The sequence below is a fragment of the Gymnoscopelus braueri genome (assembly GCF_963280865.1).
Source record: "Gymnoscopelus braueri genome assembly, chromosome: 17".
Taxonomy (NCBI): domain Eukaryota; kingdom Metazoa; phylum Chordata; class Actinopteri; order Myctophiformes; family Myctophidae; genus Gymnoscopelus; species Gymnoscopelus braueri.
Window position 1 is genome coordinate 45,809,320 of NC_137617.1, and position 17,449 is coordinate 45,826,768.

Here is a 17,449-nt window from a genome sequence, read left to right on the forward strand (position 1 = left end):
CTTGTGGGCTTGCTGTACCTTTTAGCTGCATGTTGGAGTTAGCTGGTTTCTGTCCGACAGCATAGATATCCATGAAGGTCATTACCCTTCAATATATGTTTGTGAGTCTGAGACTTAAAGGAGCACTTTCGTTTCAACCATTATCTTCATAAAACTGGTCCTCGCTAATGCTCATTATAAGATGGCACAATTTCCATCTACTCACTCTGGTTCTAATTAATGGGCTGTGGACAGTTCAGAAAGCTGCCTACCAGTGAAATCATCAATGTAAATTCCTCCTGGAAAGTTAGCATGCTGAAATAGAAGTCATTGTTCTTGCTTTAATTTAGAAAAATAAAGAAAAAAAGTTTGAAATCTTGTTTGAAATGACCAAACCTGCCTACAACTGATTACTGGTAGACACGTTTCTGAACTGTCCACAGCCCTCCTCTGAGACACAGTGAGCAGACACCATAATGACCATTACATTTACTGAGGACCAGTTATATGACGATAGCTTGAAAATGGAGAAAGTGGTCCTTTAAATCAAATCTCTCACCTTGTGTGTCAGAATAAATGACTCTGGACACGTCCTTCACAAGCCCAGAGGAGAGAGTCACCACCAGTGTTGGAAAGTAACTAAGTACATTTACTTAAGTACTGTACTTAAGTAAAATTTTGAGTTATTTGTACTTTACTTTTTCCAATACTTTTACTTCTACTCCACTACATCTCAGAGGCAAATATTGTACTTTTACTCCACTACAATTATTTGAAAACTTTAGTTACTGGTTACTTTTCAGATAATTTTTTTTTTATTATAAAACATACATTACCCACTCTAGCCCTATTTTATACCTAGACTATTTGAAAATAGCCGATCTACAAGCTCACAACGCGTCGCGAATACATGTATTTTGGCCCTAAACCAAGAAAAAAACACACACAGACTGTGACTGTGTCATTGTACAGTATGTCACCAAATCAGCATGTAACTGTAAATAGGTAGTAAATAGGGCTAAAGTGGTTAATGTGTGTTTTGTAATATACTAAATTATATCTGCAAAGTATCTAGTAATTAAAGTAGTAAAAGTACAGTATTTGCCTCTGAGATGTAGTGGAGTAGTAAAATAATAGAAAAAATGGAAATACTCCAGTAAAGTAAAAAATCTAATTCGTACTTGCCGTGCCCCTGAGGAATAATTATGATAATGTTCATTGTTTAAATTGTCATTTACTTTTTCTTATTTTGAACATGTTATGTCTTATATTTTGAAACTGACAGGTTAGTGGGTATTTTCCATGGTGAAAAGACGATTGTATGTACTGCTCCTTTAAGAAGACAGGACACGGGGGAAGGGGGTGTGTTCTTGTTGCTAAGACAACAGTAGACGCGGTCTCAAGTTGAGCTGGTCTCGTTACAATGTGGGACACCGGGAGCAGTGGTGTAAAGTAACTAAGTACATTTACTCAAGTACTGTACTTACAATTTTGCGGTGTTTTTACTTTACTAGAGTATTCCCAATTTCCAATACTTTTACTTCTACTCCACTACATCTCAGAGGCAATTATTTGAAAACTTTAGTTACTTTTCAGATATAAATGATTACATTATAAAATATACATTAACCACCCAGTGAGCCATAGTCGTCTATTAGACCTCCGTCTAAAACTAGGTTATAATTGGTCTAAAAGTGAAAGTTTTTTCAACGTCTATTCTTAGCCTAGACGTTGATTAGCTGTTTTTTAAGCGTCTATATTTAGACCGTCTATATTATAGACGTCATTTCAACGGCTATGATATAGACGGTCTATATATATACGCTTAAAAAACAGCTAATCAACGTCTAGGCTAAGAATAGACGTTGAAAAAACTTTCACTTTTAGACCAATTATAACCCGGTTTTAGCCTAGACCTTAGACGTTTTTTAAACGTCTAATAGCCCGAAAAATGCTCAGTGTGCACTTTAGCCCTATTTTATACCTAGACTATTTGAAAATAGCCGATCTACAAGCTCACTGTGAGCTTGTAGATCTGCTATTTTCTAGCCATGGTTCACATGACGCTTGTACACAAGCGTCATGGAGCCGAGAGTTCCTGGTTGAGAGTGGTGTTCGATTTTTTTTTACATTGCCTACTCAGTCTCTCACATGTACATAAACGTTCAGATTTCAAATATAAAGTGCTGACCCCTGAGCGACGGATGTTACAAGTTGATCCGTTCCACGATAAGTACCCGTATCTCCCGTATTGTTCAATAAAAAGCATTTTAATCCGATCGCCGGCCATTTTCTCTGAATTTTCTCCGATGCTTTCAACCATGCGACACTAATGGTTGGGAGGTGTATTGCACTGTGATGATCGGATTAAAATGCTTTTTTATTGAACAATACGGGAGATACGGGTACTTATCACGGAACGGATCAACTTGTAACATCCGTGGCTCGTGGGTAAGCACTTTATATTTGAAATCTGAACGTTTATGTACATGTGAGAGTTGGTATTGTAAAAACATCGAACACCACTCTAAACCAGGAACTTGGTTCCATCATGTTTCAGGGCTAAACCAGCCACCAGCTTATAAGTTTCGTTTCATTGCCTTGCGTACCAAGAAATGTGTTAGGTTTCGTTTCATGATGTTTGAGTTGCGCATTGAGGACATGGTGAAAGGATACTGATGGGATTTGCCCAGACGAAGAAAAAAAAAAACACAGTAGACCTATAAAACAACAGATACATCAGTAACAGTGATCATTGACAGAGAGTGATCTGATGTGACTGCAACCTGACTGTTCTCATAAAACCACGACTGAGGTAATGTAGCCCAATGATTTGATAGGATAATTGTTATTTATGATTATCTTTGTCATCAAGTTCAACGTAAAGGGCAGGATTTGATAGGAATAGAATAAAAAAGTGACCTAAGAAAATAACTTTCATCTCTGGGGTGTGGTTATATGGGATGGAGAGTTTTTGATTGATATATTTATTGATTGATTGAATATTTTATTAACAGTTTGCAAAAAAAAAACAGATCAGTGCTTTTTTATTGAAAACTGTTAATAAATCAATCAATACCTCGAGGTACTGTTTCATACTAAAGGATGCTAAAAGGATAAACCCAAGAAAGCCTTACGGCTTGTTTCCATTGTGGTGTGTATTCAATTCATCGAAACAACAAGACAAATAACAATAAGGCAAAAAAAAATGTTTTAACAAGGTACTGAAATTATCTTCTATTTGACTTTATTAACCTACTTTATTTTCAAGGTGATGCAGATGCAATTATGAAAATATTTAAAAGTAAACTAGCTTACATTTAATGTGTGTTAAATAGCTTTATTGTAGCCTAATCATTGCTATATTGTTCCGTAGCGGTGTTCTCCGCAGTTTCTCCAGCTCTAAATAGAAAATTCAGGTCGGGATAACATTTTCACCCAATCAGTAGAAAGAACTCATAGAAGATAAACAAGTGAAAATAGAAGTGATGGGTGGGGGGATAGCCCTGGTCCAGACTCCAGAGCGTTAGTGAGTTGGCAGAAATGATGTCCGCTAGATGGAAATGATTTATTAACTCCACTGCGCCCCCTACAGATTTGGCCAATGGTCATTTATATTGGCCAGATCTGTAGAGGGCGCAGTGGAGTAAATACAATAATTTCCGTCTCGCGGACATTATTTTATTTTCTGCCCAAAAAGTGTATTATACAGAGAAGGTGGGGTCCTGAGAGGCTTCCCACCCTGGAGAATAGACTTTTAACAACACAAAACAGCCTTTGTTTCGGTAAGTAGTGAAACGTTTACTACAGTTGGAGACCTCGCAGGGCAGTGGAATTATTTGTCTATAAGCAGAGCCCAGTGGCTGGCAGGGTGTTAGTGAGAACTCACTAACGCTCTGAGTCTGGACCAGGGCTAGATGGGGGACAATAGCAGACACAATTGGAACTAGACGCGTCGCAATTCAGGGCAATTGCAGAGTGTGGTTGCGCCGACGCGAGTCGCGGGTCGCTGCCGTCGGGACTTGAGGAATACGCTGGGAGGAATACCATCGGAGGCTGCGCCAATTACATTGTCACATAACTCCTGAGATCACTTGCGTTTCATTTTGAGAGGATTGATCCCCCCAACATAAGGTTTTTGCATCAAACGGTTACATTTTGAGCATTTTTGGCGCCCGCTATGCATCAAAGTGGAAATGCTTTTGGGGATTTGTTGAGTAAACCACCCTTGATATGTGATTCTAATTTGGGATTGACTGGACGTTTCGTTCGTGATTTGTGGCCTTTTTTGTAAAACGGGCCCCTTCCGCTAACCTTTGGAAGCCATTTACGGGCGAACGGTATGGACTATCAAAATTCTGCTTCAGTCCAGATTATTGCATGGGTCCAGAGATCATGTGTACCGATTTTTGTGAAATTTGGAGAAAATATGTGGGAGGAGGAGCTAAAAGTGTGTTTTGAAGAAAATTCTAAATGGCGGAAAATCTATCCTGACGCAAATGGGCGTAGCCTATATGGCGAGTTGCGTCATGACCCAAGCAATCTAGGAAAAAAATGATTTTTATTCTACAACCTACGGTTCAAGAGTTATAGGCCAACACGTAAAGGGGGCTGTTATAGCGCCACCATGAGGCCAATTGGTTTAATTATTTTTATAATAATTTTGGACTAAATCATGAACCACCCCTCCAAGTCTTGAAACTCTAGCCCTTACGGTTTCTGAGAAATAAATACTTGAATGGGAGTTTTTTCATTTTCCCATTAAAGTGGATGGGGAAATTTAATGCACTAATAAATCAATATATATATATATATATATATATATAAAATTAAACTATTTAACCAATCTCTTAGCAAAATACAAGCGCACGATTCCCGGTCAAGCCGGTCATTTTGACATATGGCACGACATACGGGGATAAAAACTGTGGGAGGAGATGCGGTTTGAAATAAAGCGTTTTTCAGTTTATCTATAACAATAGTCTGGTTGCCCTGTTAGCGCAACCACACTAATAAAGAGTATAGAGTACTATAGTCTGGTTGCCCTGTTAGGGCAACCACACTAAGTAGACGCGTCGCAATTCTGGGAAATTGCAAAGTGTGGTTGCGCCGACGCTGGTCGCGGGTCGCGGCCGCCTGGACTCGAGGAATACGCCTGGAGGAATACCGTCGGAGACCGCGCAACGTGCCATTCAAATTCGGCGCCGATCGGATCCCGCGTTTGTGTTAAGTAGCGTTTTGATTTTAAGAAATAGGCCCCTCCCACTAAATAAATAGGCCCCTCCCACACATTTAACGGGCCCATCATGTTGTCACTTCACTCCTGAGATCACTTGCTTTTCTTTTTGAGAGAACTGATAACTCCAAAAATCATGTTTTCGTGTCAAACGGTTACATTTTGCGCATTTGTGGCGCCCCCTATGGGTCAAAGTGGAATATTTTTTGGGGATTTGTTGAGTAAACCATCCTCAACATGATATGCAAATTTGGGATTGACTAGACGTTTCGTTTGCGTTTTTTGGCATTTTTTGTAAAACAGGCCCCTCCCGCTAACTTTGGAATCCAATTACGGCCGAACGGTATGGACTATCAAAATTCCGCTTGGATATGTTTATCGCATGGGCCCATAGATCATGTGTACCGATTTTTGTGAAATTTGGACAAAATATGTGGGAGGAGGAGCTAAAAGTGTGTTTTGAGGAAAATTCAAAATGGCGGAAAATCCATCCTGACGCAAATGGGCGTGGCCTATATGGGGAGTTACGTTATGACCCAAGGAATCCACGGGAAAATATTTTTTTATTCTACGACCTACGGTTCAAGAGTTATAGGCCAAAAGGTAAAGTGGGCTGTTATAGCGCCACCATGTGGCCGACTGGTGTGATTCTTTTTTAATAATTTTGCAATAAACTATTAACCTCCCCTCCAAGTCTTGTAACTGTAGCCCTTACGGTTTCCGAGAAAAAAAATACTTGAATGGGAGTTTTTGCAATTCCCATTAAAGTGGATGGGGAAATTTAATGCACTAATAAATCAATATCAAAAAATCTATCCAGACGGAAAAGGGCGTGGCCTATATGGGGAGTTGCGTCATGACCCAAGGAATCTAGGGGGGAAAAGATTTTTATTCTACGACCTACGGTTCAAGAGTTATAGGCCAAAACGTAAAGGCGGCTGTTATAGCGCCACCATGAGGCCGAATGGTGTAATTATTTGTTTAATAATTTTGGACTAAATTATGAACCTCCCCTCCAAATCTGGTAACTCTAGCTCTTACGGTTTCTGAGAAAAAAATACTTGAATTTAAGTTTTTTCACTTTTCCATTACAGCGGATGGGGAAATGTAATGCACTAATAAATCAATATCAATTCAACTATGTTACCAATCTCTTAGCAAAATGATAGCACACGATTCCCGGTGAGGCCGGTCATTTTGACATATGGCACTAAATTGGGAAAAATAAACTGTGAGAGGAGTATCGGGACAAAGTATTGTTTATCTATAAAGATTAATAAAGTGGGAAGAGTACTATAGGGCAACCACACTGATTATGACACTTTTTCAGTACGTTATTTATTTTTTGTGATATTACTTTTTAGATTCAGATTTGTATTACTTAACATACATTATCCACTTAAACTCTCTATATATTTCGGCTATTTGAAAATAGACGATCTACAAGCTCATGACGCGTGAGCGCACATTTTCAAAAAATGTGTATACATTTTGAAAACTTGAAATGGGACATTCTGCCTAATGAGTACTTCTACTTTTGGAACACAGGAGAGGTTGGAGGGAGGATGGATTCTGACGCTGTGCCGAAGGTAGAAAAGAATGAGGCTCCTCCGGAGTTTGACGACGACCACCTGAGGGAAGCGGAGAAGAACCTGACCAAAGAGGAGAGATGGAGTCGCCGACAGGAGAGCTTGGCTCTGAAAGAGAAAGGCAACGGTCGGTTCAAAGCCGCAGAGCACCGGGAGGCCGAGCGCTCCTACACGGAGGCGTTGGCCGTATGCCCGGTGTGCTTCAGCAGCGACAGGGCGGTTCTGTTCTCCAACCGGGCCGCCGCACGCATCCACCTGGATCTGAAGGACCAGGCCATCGCCGACTGTTCCAGAGCCGTAGAGCTGAACCCGGACTACGTGCGGCCTATCCTGAGGAGGGCCGAGCTCTACGAGAAGACGGACAAGCTGGACGAGGCTCTGCGAGACTACAAGACGGTCCTGGAGAAAGAGCCGGGACAGAACGCAGCCAGGGAGGCCTGCGTGAGGCTGCCGCGGCAGATCCACGACAGGGACGAGAAGATGGGTAAGCTGAAGGACCTGGGCGACATGTTCCTACGGCCGTTTGATAGTTCCTATTTTTTGCCATACCTTTTGAACGGTTTGTCACACAGACTTGTGAGTCGCATCACTTGATTCGGTTGAGAGTCCTTATCCTTCATTGGAGTTACATACTGTAACCCCGCCATGATATGTGTTTAGTAAAATATGATCCTATTCATTCTTTTAATTAATGATAAAGTAGGGTAGGTATCTAGGGCTTCTAACAGCCATAACTCCGGTTCCCAGCATCGAACACCTACAAAACTTCGTAGGTACACTTAGACGGCCAATAGGGACAGGCTGAAATTGCTTAAGCCCTGCCCCATCTGTTTCCTATTGGCTGGGCTTTAAACAGCCATAACTCCGGATCCCAGCATCGAACACCTTCAAAACATCCTAGGTACACTTAGACGGCCAATAGGGACAGGCTGAAATTACTCAAGCCCCGCCCCCTCTGTGTTCCTATTGGCTGGGCTTTAAACAGCAATAACTCCGGTTTCCAGTATCAAAAACCTACAAAACATCCTAGGTAAACTTAGACGGCCAATACGGACAGGCTGAAATTGCTTAAGCCCCGCCCCCTCTGTGCTCCTATTGGCTGGGCTTTAAACAGCCATTACTCCACTTCCCATTATCGAAAACCTACGAAACTTGCTAGGCACCCATAAACACCTATATGGAGAGTTGCGTCACGATTTGTTGAGTAAACTATATAATAATAGTTAATACTAGACGGGTCGCAATTCAAGGCAATTGCAAAGTGTGGTTGCGCCGACGCCGGTCGCAGGTTGCCGCCGCCCGGACTTATGAATTATTTATTAGGAATATGCTTGGAGGAATACCATCGGAGGCCGCGTGACGTGCCATTCGAATTTGGTGCTGATTGGATCCTGCGTTTGTGATACATGGCGTTTTGATTTTAAGAAATAGGCCCCTCCCACTAAAATAAATAAGCCCCTCCCACAAATGTAGCGGGCCAATGACATCGTCATGTCACTCCTGAGATCACCTGCTTTTAATTTTGAGAGGAGTGATCCCCCCAAAAATCAAGTTTTTGCATCCAACGGTTACGTTTTGCGCAGTTGTGGCGCCCCCTATGGATCAAAGTGGAAATGCTTTTGGTGATTTGTTGAGTAAACCACCCTCGACATGTGATTTAAATTTGGGATCGATTGGACGTTTTGTTTGTGATTTTTGGCATTTTTGGTAAAACGGGCCCCTCCCACTAACTTTGGAAGCCAATTACGGACGAACGGTAAGGACTATCATAATGCCGTTTGGACATATTTATCGCATGGGTCCATAGATGACCTGTACCGATTTGTGTGAGATTTGGACCAAATTTGTAGGAAAAGGAGCAAAAAGTGTGTTTTGAAGAAAATTCAAAATGGCGGAGAATCTATCCAGACGCAAATGGGCGTGGCCTATATGGGGAGTTGCGTCATCACCCAAGGAATCCAAGGAAAAAAAGATTTGTGTTCTATGACCTACGGTTCAAGAGTTATAGGCCAAAACGTAAAGGCGGCTGTTATAGCGCCACCATGAGGCCGAATGGTGTATTTATTTGTTTAATAATTTTGGACTAAATTACAAACCTCCCCTCCAAATCTGGTAACTCTAGCTCTTACGGGCTCTAGCTCTTAGGGCAACCACACTAACTAGACGGGTCGCAATTCTGGGAAATTGCAAAGTGTGGTTGCGCCGACGCCGGTCGCAGGTCGCCGCCGCCCGGTCTTGAGGAATATGCTTGGAGGAATACCATCGGAGGCCGCGTGACGTGCCATTCGAATTTGGTGCTGATTGGATCCTGCGTTCGTGATACATGGCGTTTTGATTTTAAGAAATAGGCCCCTCCCACTAAATAAATAGGCCCCTCCCACAAATGTAGCGGGCCAATGACATCGTCCTGTAACTCCTGAGATCACCTGCTTTTCATTTTGAGAGGAGTGATCCCCCCAAAAACCATGTTTTTGCATCAAACGGTTACGTTTTGCGCAGTTGTGGCGCCCCCTATGGATCAAAGTGGAAATGCTTTTGGTGATTTGTTGAGGAAACCACCCTCGACATGTGATTTAAATTTGGGATCGATTGGACGTTTTGTTTGTGATTTTTGGCATTTTTGGTAAAATGGGCCCCTCCCACTAACTTTGGAAGCCAATTACGGACGAATGGTAAGGACTATCATAATGCCGTTTGGATATATTTATCGCATGGGTCCATAGATGACCTGTACCGATTTGTGTGAGATTTGGACCAAATTTGTAGGAAAAGGAGCAAAAAGTGTGTTTTGAAGAAAATTCAAAATGGCGGAGAATCTATCCAGACGCAAATGGGCGTGGCCTATATGGGGAGTTGCGTCATCACCCAAGGAATCCAAGGATTTGTGTTCTATGACCTACGGTTCAAGAGTTATAGGCCAAAACGTAAAGGCGGCTGTTATAGCGCCACCATGGATATCATTGGTCATCTGACCAGTTTCACTGGATTTCATTGGATCAAATCGACAGGAAGTGGAAAACACACAGCCTAGGAAACAGGTGAATAGCAGCCGTAAATAGCCGATCTGCAAGCACACCACTGGTCTCCATCCACTCTGCTGAATACAGCTAGAACAGTGCAGAGGTGGACTTGCCTATTAGGCAAGGTATGTGACAGCCTGGGGCCTCAACAGTCAGGGGCTCCATTACAGTTCCCCAAATTATTAGCTAGGGTTATGGTTAGTATATAAAAAGGTTTCAATCCAATGTAGAGGAGACTAAACCCAAGCATTAAACTCTCACATTTTAATTGGATGCAACAATAAATCATTTGTTTCTGTAATGACTAATTAGACTGTTTAACTTGATTTAAACCCAATTTGGTAAAACACTGGTAGCATCATTATCTAGTTAAGGGGTCTGGCAACCTTTTGGACATGAAGTGCCATGTTTTTATTTTCTTGATAGTCAGTGTGCCATATTAACATTAATTATCACACCACGTCAAAATTAAATAATTCCAACAACAGTACATACACTGTAATAACATTTTAAGAAACATTGTTACAATCACATTTTAATGATCATTAGATTCAGTCAGACATCAGTCAGACTGCAGAGTTTGCAGAACTGGACACATGGCGTTTGACTGACTCTGCCTTGATCTTTGAAAGACAAACAACATTTCAAGAAATAAATATATGAAACAAAACCAGATTTGTCGTGTTACTTGAGAGCTGGAATGACCGAACATCTATTTTGCTTACTTTGCATTTGTGCAAATGTTCTCTGAGCCATAACTGCAGCAGTGTGATTGCACAATCATTGTGAGCTGGTGTGTGAGACGTAGGCCAGTGGTTCTCAATATGTGGGTCGGGACCCCCAGCGGGGTCCCCACATGATTTTTGGGGGGTCCCCAGATGACAGTAATGTGACAATTTAAGAACTTTTAAGACCCTTTTAATAATAATAAAAAATAAAAAAAGATCATTACTGCATCAAAGGTGTCAACAAACTATTCTATAAAAACTAGTCAAACATTGACCAAATTGTCAAATAAAGAAAAGAAAAAATAGCCGATCTACAAGTTCACAACGCCTCGCATTGTGAGGCGTTGTGTGCATGTAGATCTGCTATTTTCACAATATTTATCTTTGGAACCGAGTCAAACAAAATGTAATGCCTATCATTCCAAGTGCTTGTCAGGGCAGGGTGGGAGTACCCAGTTAAAATATGATTATTTTGGGGGGTCGTGGCCTGAAAAGGTTGAGAACCATTGACGTAGGCTACAGGCTACAGGCTACAGGCTCCGAGGTGAACATAAAACGACATCCATAGGCTGCGTAAAATAGGAGGAAGTATCACGTGCAGGACGACTTTTGCATTCCGATGTGAGTGGACTCAAAAAGAATTGAACTTTTTTTTTTAAATGAAAAATAAAAACGTCGCTCATCGCATTGTGGCGCGTTGTGAGCTTGTAGATCTGCTATTTTAAAAGTGGTTGTTTTGCTGCTATATTAACACATTTTGCTGGGGACGCCCTGGAACCCCCTCAAGGACCCCTAGGGGTCCCTGGACCCCACTTTAAGAACCTCTGTAGTAGAGAATAGACCGTAGACTAATACGTGTTTAACTAAATAGGTATGAAAAAAAGGCCAATTCTGTGGAACGCTCTCATTTGGCTTGTTTTCATGTTCTCATGTCCTTTCTAATGCTGGTGTATCATAGAGACATGATTGGTTGTTCTGAATGTGCGTAGGCTAAGGATTTTGGCAACCTCTCTCTCTGTCTCTCCGCCCAGCTTAACTCTTTCCAGGAAATAGAAACCATTGTATTAATCAGGTATCTTGTATCTGACACTTTGTGATACAGATCAACTACACTACAAATTCATCAACTCAGTGTCTACAGACAAGGACCTTGGACAGACATCAGGATTCATGACAGGTGAGGAATTCAACACATGTTTGATAGTGTTACAGTGTACCCTACAATAGAACTGTATGACTGTACATTATAATAGTATAAGATGATGCTGATGAAATATGTTTTAATATCTTCATTAATTACAATATCTATCTTTGCTTTCCTTGTGGAATAAAGCTGCTTCGACAGGCACTCGGAAGACCATGGAAGCAACAATGCAGGAACAAATCGAGGGAATCGAGATGTTCGACAGTCCTACTAAAGGACGAGGTCTTCGGGTGACCAAACCATTCAAAGTTGGAGAACTTATCTTCTCCTCCCCGGCGTACTCTTACGTCCTCTCGGTTGAAAAGAGGGGAAACTACTGCGATTTCTGCTTGGCTATGTATGTATTTATGTGGCATGCATGCATATTCTAACTTGTTATTTCCTTTCTGTGTGCATTAACAGGCCTACTGTATGTTGTAGGCTACGCATCCGAATGATTAGTGCAGTCTTTACACATGCGTAATGGGAACATCAATAGTTACACCACTACTACCCTACAGTTTATTGTCTGTATCATTTGATTCAGTTCCTGACAGCTGAGATAGCACATGTTCAACAAACACGAATAGCATTCAATACAGACCACACCCACTGCTTCACTGTTAAGCCAGTTCATTTGTGAGTGATTCTTAATATAGACTATAGCTGTGGTTTTCAACCCTTTTCATGCCAAGGACCCCTACATTGATATACATTTGGCCGCAGACCCCCATCTGAAAATGTTTTGTGCCAGGGACCCCCAGAAGCAAAGATTTGAGTTAGAAATGTTTGCTTTAAAAAATATAGATATTCAAAGATATGCACACATTTTCATGAAAAAAAAAAAACCAGATCTACAAGCTCATAGCGCGGCACTCGGTACCGCGCTATGAGCTTGTATATCTGCAATTTTTTAATAGCCAAAGCTAAGTGGATAAAATGATTTTGACACTATGTCAACACATTTTGCTGGGGACCCCCTGTTACCCCCCCAAGGACCACTGGTGGTCCCCGGACCACTGGTTGAGAACCGCTGGACTATAGCAACCCCATACTGCATTCAAAAAACTATAATGTCATGTGTAATCTATTTAGGAGATTTTGCTCATCTTTTGCTGTGTCACTGATGTGCAGTGCATAGGCGGTTGACTCCAACACTCAGTCTAGCAATGACAAAAAAGGGCCATTTAAAATGTTTCTTCATCTATTCCCTTATTGAGCAGGGTTTGTTGCAAACACACACCATTTACTGTACAGTAAGTGTATATTGTGTTTCTGGAGTAATCCTTTGGTAAGGTCCTGCTTCGTAAGTACAGGTGCATGATTTCTCCTGAGAATTTATATTGATCACAGTAAAAAACTAAAACGAACACACACCGTCTGTATAATGCAGTTTGCCGGGTGCACAGGCTCACGGAGATTCACAATAAGAAAGTAAAAGTACTTCTGGTGCTTTTAATTTAAGACCCCCCTTCTGCCATTTTCATTGGCAGCAGTAAGCTACTTTTGTGATATGGTTAAATGATTGATGAGATTTGTTCCTCTATAGAAGAATAGAATTTCTATTAATTTCATCATATAAATTGTCATAACTTGGGGCACGGTGGCACTGTCGGTAGCACTGTCGCCTCACAGTTAGAAGGTCCTGGGTTCGATTCCCGCCGGGGACGCCTTGGGCGCTGGGGGCGTGTTCTCTCCTCCGAGTCATCAGTCCCCAGACCCTAGGTGGGGTTGCGGTTTTTGGGCGGATTTTAGGGTTAGGCGGAGCACGGGTAAGGCGTGAGGTTTTAGGGTGAGGCGGAGCACGCAAAGTGCGTCTAATTCTAATAAAATAAAGCTCCATGTGATCTGACGGCCCAGGCCCCTGGGGTCACGGGCCCGTAGGCGGCCGCCTACCTAGCCTACCCGGACACTCCGCCACTGCCTGTGTGTGTGCGTGCTTGTGTGTGTGTAAACAATCAATATATCCATCCAAGAGGATGTAAACACACATGTTGTAACATGCTGCTCATTAAAACCTAATGTTTGTTCATTCATAGGAAACCTGAAGAAGAAGAAGACTTGAAGAAATGTGTAAAGTGCAAGAAAGCCTTCTATTGCAATAAAAACTGCCAGGTAGGAAACGAGTGGAGGAGGAGGAGGAGGAGGAGGAGGAAGAAGGGGGTTAGCCAAAAGCTCATTTTCATCTGAAGTCATTATTCCTCTACCATCTGATTGTTAATTTTTTCTTAGTTACTTTTTTGATTGATTGAATACTTTATTACTAGTCATAAATGTAAACAGCTGTGCATGGTACAGTAAGACATTAGGCTAAAAGGATAACACAAAAAGGTCCTGGGGACTTGTTTCCTTGTATGGCTTTGTTTCATATCTGATAAAGAACACTTCTGATTGAGTGTAAAACAGAAACATAGAATGGAATATGATTGATCACACATGGAAGTTCACCTTTGGTTTCACTGTGGATCAATAAGAAACAAAACCCAGATTTTTGGGTCCGATGCTGATCTAAATTTCCGAGCGTCCTAGACCACCAATAACGTTTATTTTATATTTCTAATCATTTTGAAAAACTTTTATAAAAAAGGTTTATATTTAAGAACATTTAACTTATAAGCTAAGAAATAAATGTAAATAAACACAAATAACTGTTTGATAAAATAGGTTTAAATTAAGTAAACTTCAATTATGAAAAGAACAATTCATTTGAATTATACAATTAACAAGGAAACAAGTCAATATACACATGAACTGAATGTCATTTTATTTAAACACTCAGGCTAAGCCCTAAGTGGCTATGACCACAGTAGACATGCAAACATCTGATTCAGGTGGAGAAGAGCTTCAGTGGGTTAATTAAAAATAATAGCTTTGTGTGACATGAAGATATGAAAAGAGGGTAAGGAAGGACACAGGTCAGGCAAGGACAGGACTAGTGTATACTGAGAGCTTAGCATTATGTTGAGTGGCATTACTGGCATAGCACTGTATTGTACATAGCATAGCTTAGACGCCCTATAGACCAACTGTTAAGCATTATTCGTGGGCGAGTTTAATTTTGGTGTTACTGTGTGCCAGGCAACATGCTTGTATTCAGCTGTGTTTACAGTACCTCAAAATGGCTGCTGTGAAAAGGGTCAGTTTATGTCTCAAGCATCATGTTGCAAACTTGCTAAATTATTGTGTCTGTCTGTCTGTCTGTCTGTCTGTCTGTCTGTCTGTGTGTCTGTGTGTCTGTGTGTGTGTGTGTGTGTGTGTGTGTGTGTGTGTGTGTGTGTGTGTGTGTGTGTGTGTGTGTGTGTGTGTGTGTGTGTGTCAGCAAGGGGACTGGAATATGCACAAGCTGGAGTGCTCAGCAATGGTTGAGTATGGTCCGAAATGGTGTCCATCAGAGAGAGTCCGCCTGGTGGCCAGGATCCTTGCCACAAAGGTGAGTGGGGGGTCTTTCTTGATAATTTTTCCAACGTTATTCCTAATTATGAAATGCAAGTTGATGGGTCTATTGTAGTCTCGCGAGCCAGACTGTTGCCAGACACTCCCCCGCTTCCGTTTTGTCTTTACAATCACACACATTTGAATCAAAAATAATTGAAGCATATAGCTTGCTGCTTATCGGAAATGGAAATTCTTAAATAAAATGTAAAGATATTTAAATGTATATATAGATATTTTAAACTTTGTTTATTGGATTTTTCACAGAAGCATTCAATATCAACAGTTGATACTATGCAGATACATAATAGCTTCCTCCAGTGCAATCCATCAAATACAAAAATTGCAATAAACATATTGAATTAACACCCAAAAACTCACATCATACAGGAAATATAGGTACAATATTTCCTGTAAGAACAACCCCTCATGAATATGCTAATATGCCACGTCCTTGGAATCAACATGCAGACAAACTTCCCTCTGGATGTATGTTGGTGTTTTCATTGTTTGTTTTGGTAGCACACACACATCCCCGTCTACCAAAACAAACAGTGAAAACACCAACATACAGTGTTTCTGCTGGTAAACACCACCACACTAGTGGCTGATAACTGCTGTTATACAGGGTAATTATTGGTAAAAAATATACTTATTGTTTTGTTATGTAAACACAGGGCAAAGTTACATACTATGCCTTTAAGTTCTGATTCTGGGGACAGAAAGGTCTGTCTCAGATGACCTGAGGTCTGGATGGTTCATGATAGCACAAGATCAGAAATATATTTTGGCCTTAAACCATTCAGTGCTTTATAAACCAACAGTAGCATTTTGAAATCAGTTATTTGATAATTGTGATTGGTATAAGTACCTTATGATGAACTATCTGTAATTATTTAATTGATTTGTACTAACTGCTGTATAGAAATAAACTTTGTGCATTATGTTTATTAATCAAGATATTAAGAAGTGTCACATTTTTGCCGATGCTTAATTTCTTGCAAATGCTTCTTTCTACAGAAGGCACACAAAGAAAGATCTGCATCTGAGAAGCTTATACTGATGGGAGAATTGCATTCATGTAAGGGATCACTCAACAGAAACACACAAACATGCACACACATGGGTACATTCTCCATAAAATCTGTGTTAATTTAATGTCATTCATTTGTAACTAAGAGAGAGGAAAGATGTAGCCAAATGGACCCTTACTGGTCCATTCGGTTCCATTTATACACTCTCAAGAGTTGAATTAACAGAAAAAAGCAGGATTTTACCGCTTAAAGGAGGGGTGGGAAATCTTTTTGCGCACGTGATCACTGTTTTCCAAGTCTGCTGTGATCATTCAGTGCCAGACAGTGAAAACCACCATTGCTTTTACGTCTCATAGAGAGTCTACACGTGCATCACTTTTCCACCAGGACACGCCCCCCTCTTCTATAATGAGTGGCAAAACATTGTGCAGCATGGAGCGTTGGAGTTTGGTAGCACTCGTTGGAGATCACTCAACGGTCCTGTGTACCACCTGTTTGTAAATTGCACATCATGTAGGAGGCAGCAGGACGAGCTCTATTCTATTCTGTATTTATATTCTTTGCACATGGGTAAATTTTTACACTTTCAGTTAACACTGTGTATTTTACAAACCAGATGTGGACAACAAGAGGAAATTGATTTACGAGGCTGACATCGCCGACCTGCATCTCTTCTATTCTAAACACCTGGACTTCCCTGATCACCATGACCTGCTTTCACTCTCCTCCCAGGTACACACACACACACACACACACACACACACACACACACACACACACACACACACACACACACACACACACACACACACACACACACACAGCCCCATAATTGTTGTCCAGCGGAAACCTTGTATGTCCAAAACTGTTACTTTACAGGAACTGGGGGGTAAAATAACCTGTGTTCCAGTGGATACAATGTAGTTATACTTTAGTCACAAGCTCTTAATACTGTCTATTGGTTCAAAGTCTCTAAAACCCATGGACAGACTTTACCTCTTTCAACCTGGCATCCCAATGTTGAGCATGCCATTATAGGTAAAGAAAAATGTAAAATCAATAGCTGATCTACAAGCTCACATCACAATGCACACTGTGAGCTTCAAAGAAAAACATAAATGTGGAGATACAAGGTTTCTGCCAGACAGTAACAATATACTGTAACCCCCCCCCTTTTGCTGTCTGCTACTTTGATACAGAATAGCATTAGTACACACTGACCACTTTCTCACCTGTCCAGCACTCATG

At 41.1% G+C, this 17,449-nt stretch overlaps 3 protein-coding genes across 4 annotated transcripts in view; 2 read left to right on the plus strand and 1 right to left on the minus strand.

Moving 5' to 3' along the window:
• LOC308105423 (uncharacterized protein) overlaps window positions 1–17,449 on the minus strand; it is a 145,412-nt gene that overhangs the window by 93,990 nt on the left and 33,973 nt on the right. The window lies entirely within an intron of this gene.
• LOC308105417 (N-lysine methyltransferase SMYD2-B-like) overlaps window positions 1–17,449 on the plus strand; it is a 78,889-nt gene that overhangs the window by 31,692 nt on the left and 29,748 nt on the right. The gene's annotated exons all lie outside the window — the stretch shown is intronic.
• The window catches only part of LOC308105415 (N-lysine methyltransferase SMYD2-B-like), a 186,398-nt gene continuing 171,528 nt past the window's right edge, over window positions 2,580–17,449 (plus strand). Inside the window, exons 1-8 of one of the 2 annotated variants that reach the window (XM_080456128.1) lie at window positions 2,580–2,794; window positions 6,764–7,288; window positions 11,655–11,729; window positions 11,886–12,093; window positions 13,775–13,850; window positions 15,055–15,165; window positions 16,188–16,248; window positions 16,818–16,933. In XM_080456128.1, coding sequence (XP_080312254.1) covers window positions 6,781–7,288; window positions 11,655–11,729; window positions 11,886–12,093; window positions 13,775–13,850; window positions 15,055–15,165; window positions 16,188–16,248; window positions 16,818–16,933 — 1,155 coding nt within the window. In that variant the 5' untranslated portion in view covers window positions 2,580–2,794; window positions 6,764–6,780. The remainder of the gene's footprint in view (window positions 2,795–6,763; window positions 7,289–11,654; window positions 11,730–11,885; window positions 12,094–13,774; window positions 13,851–15,054; window positions 15,166–16,187; window positions 16,249–16,817; window positions 16,934–17,449) is intronic. The other variant, XM_080456127.1, reaches the window with a different exon arrangement.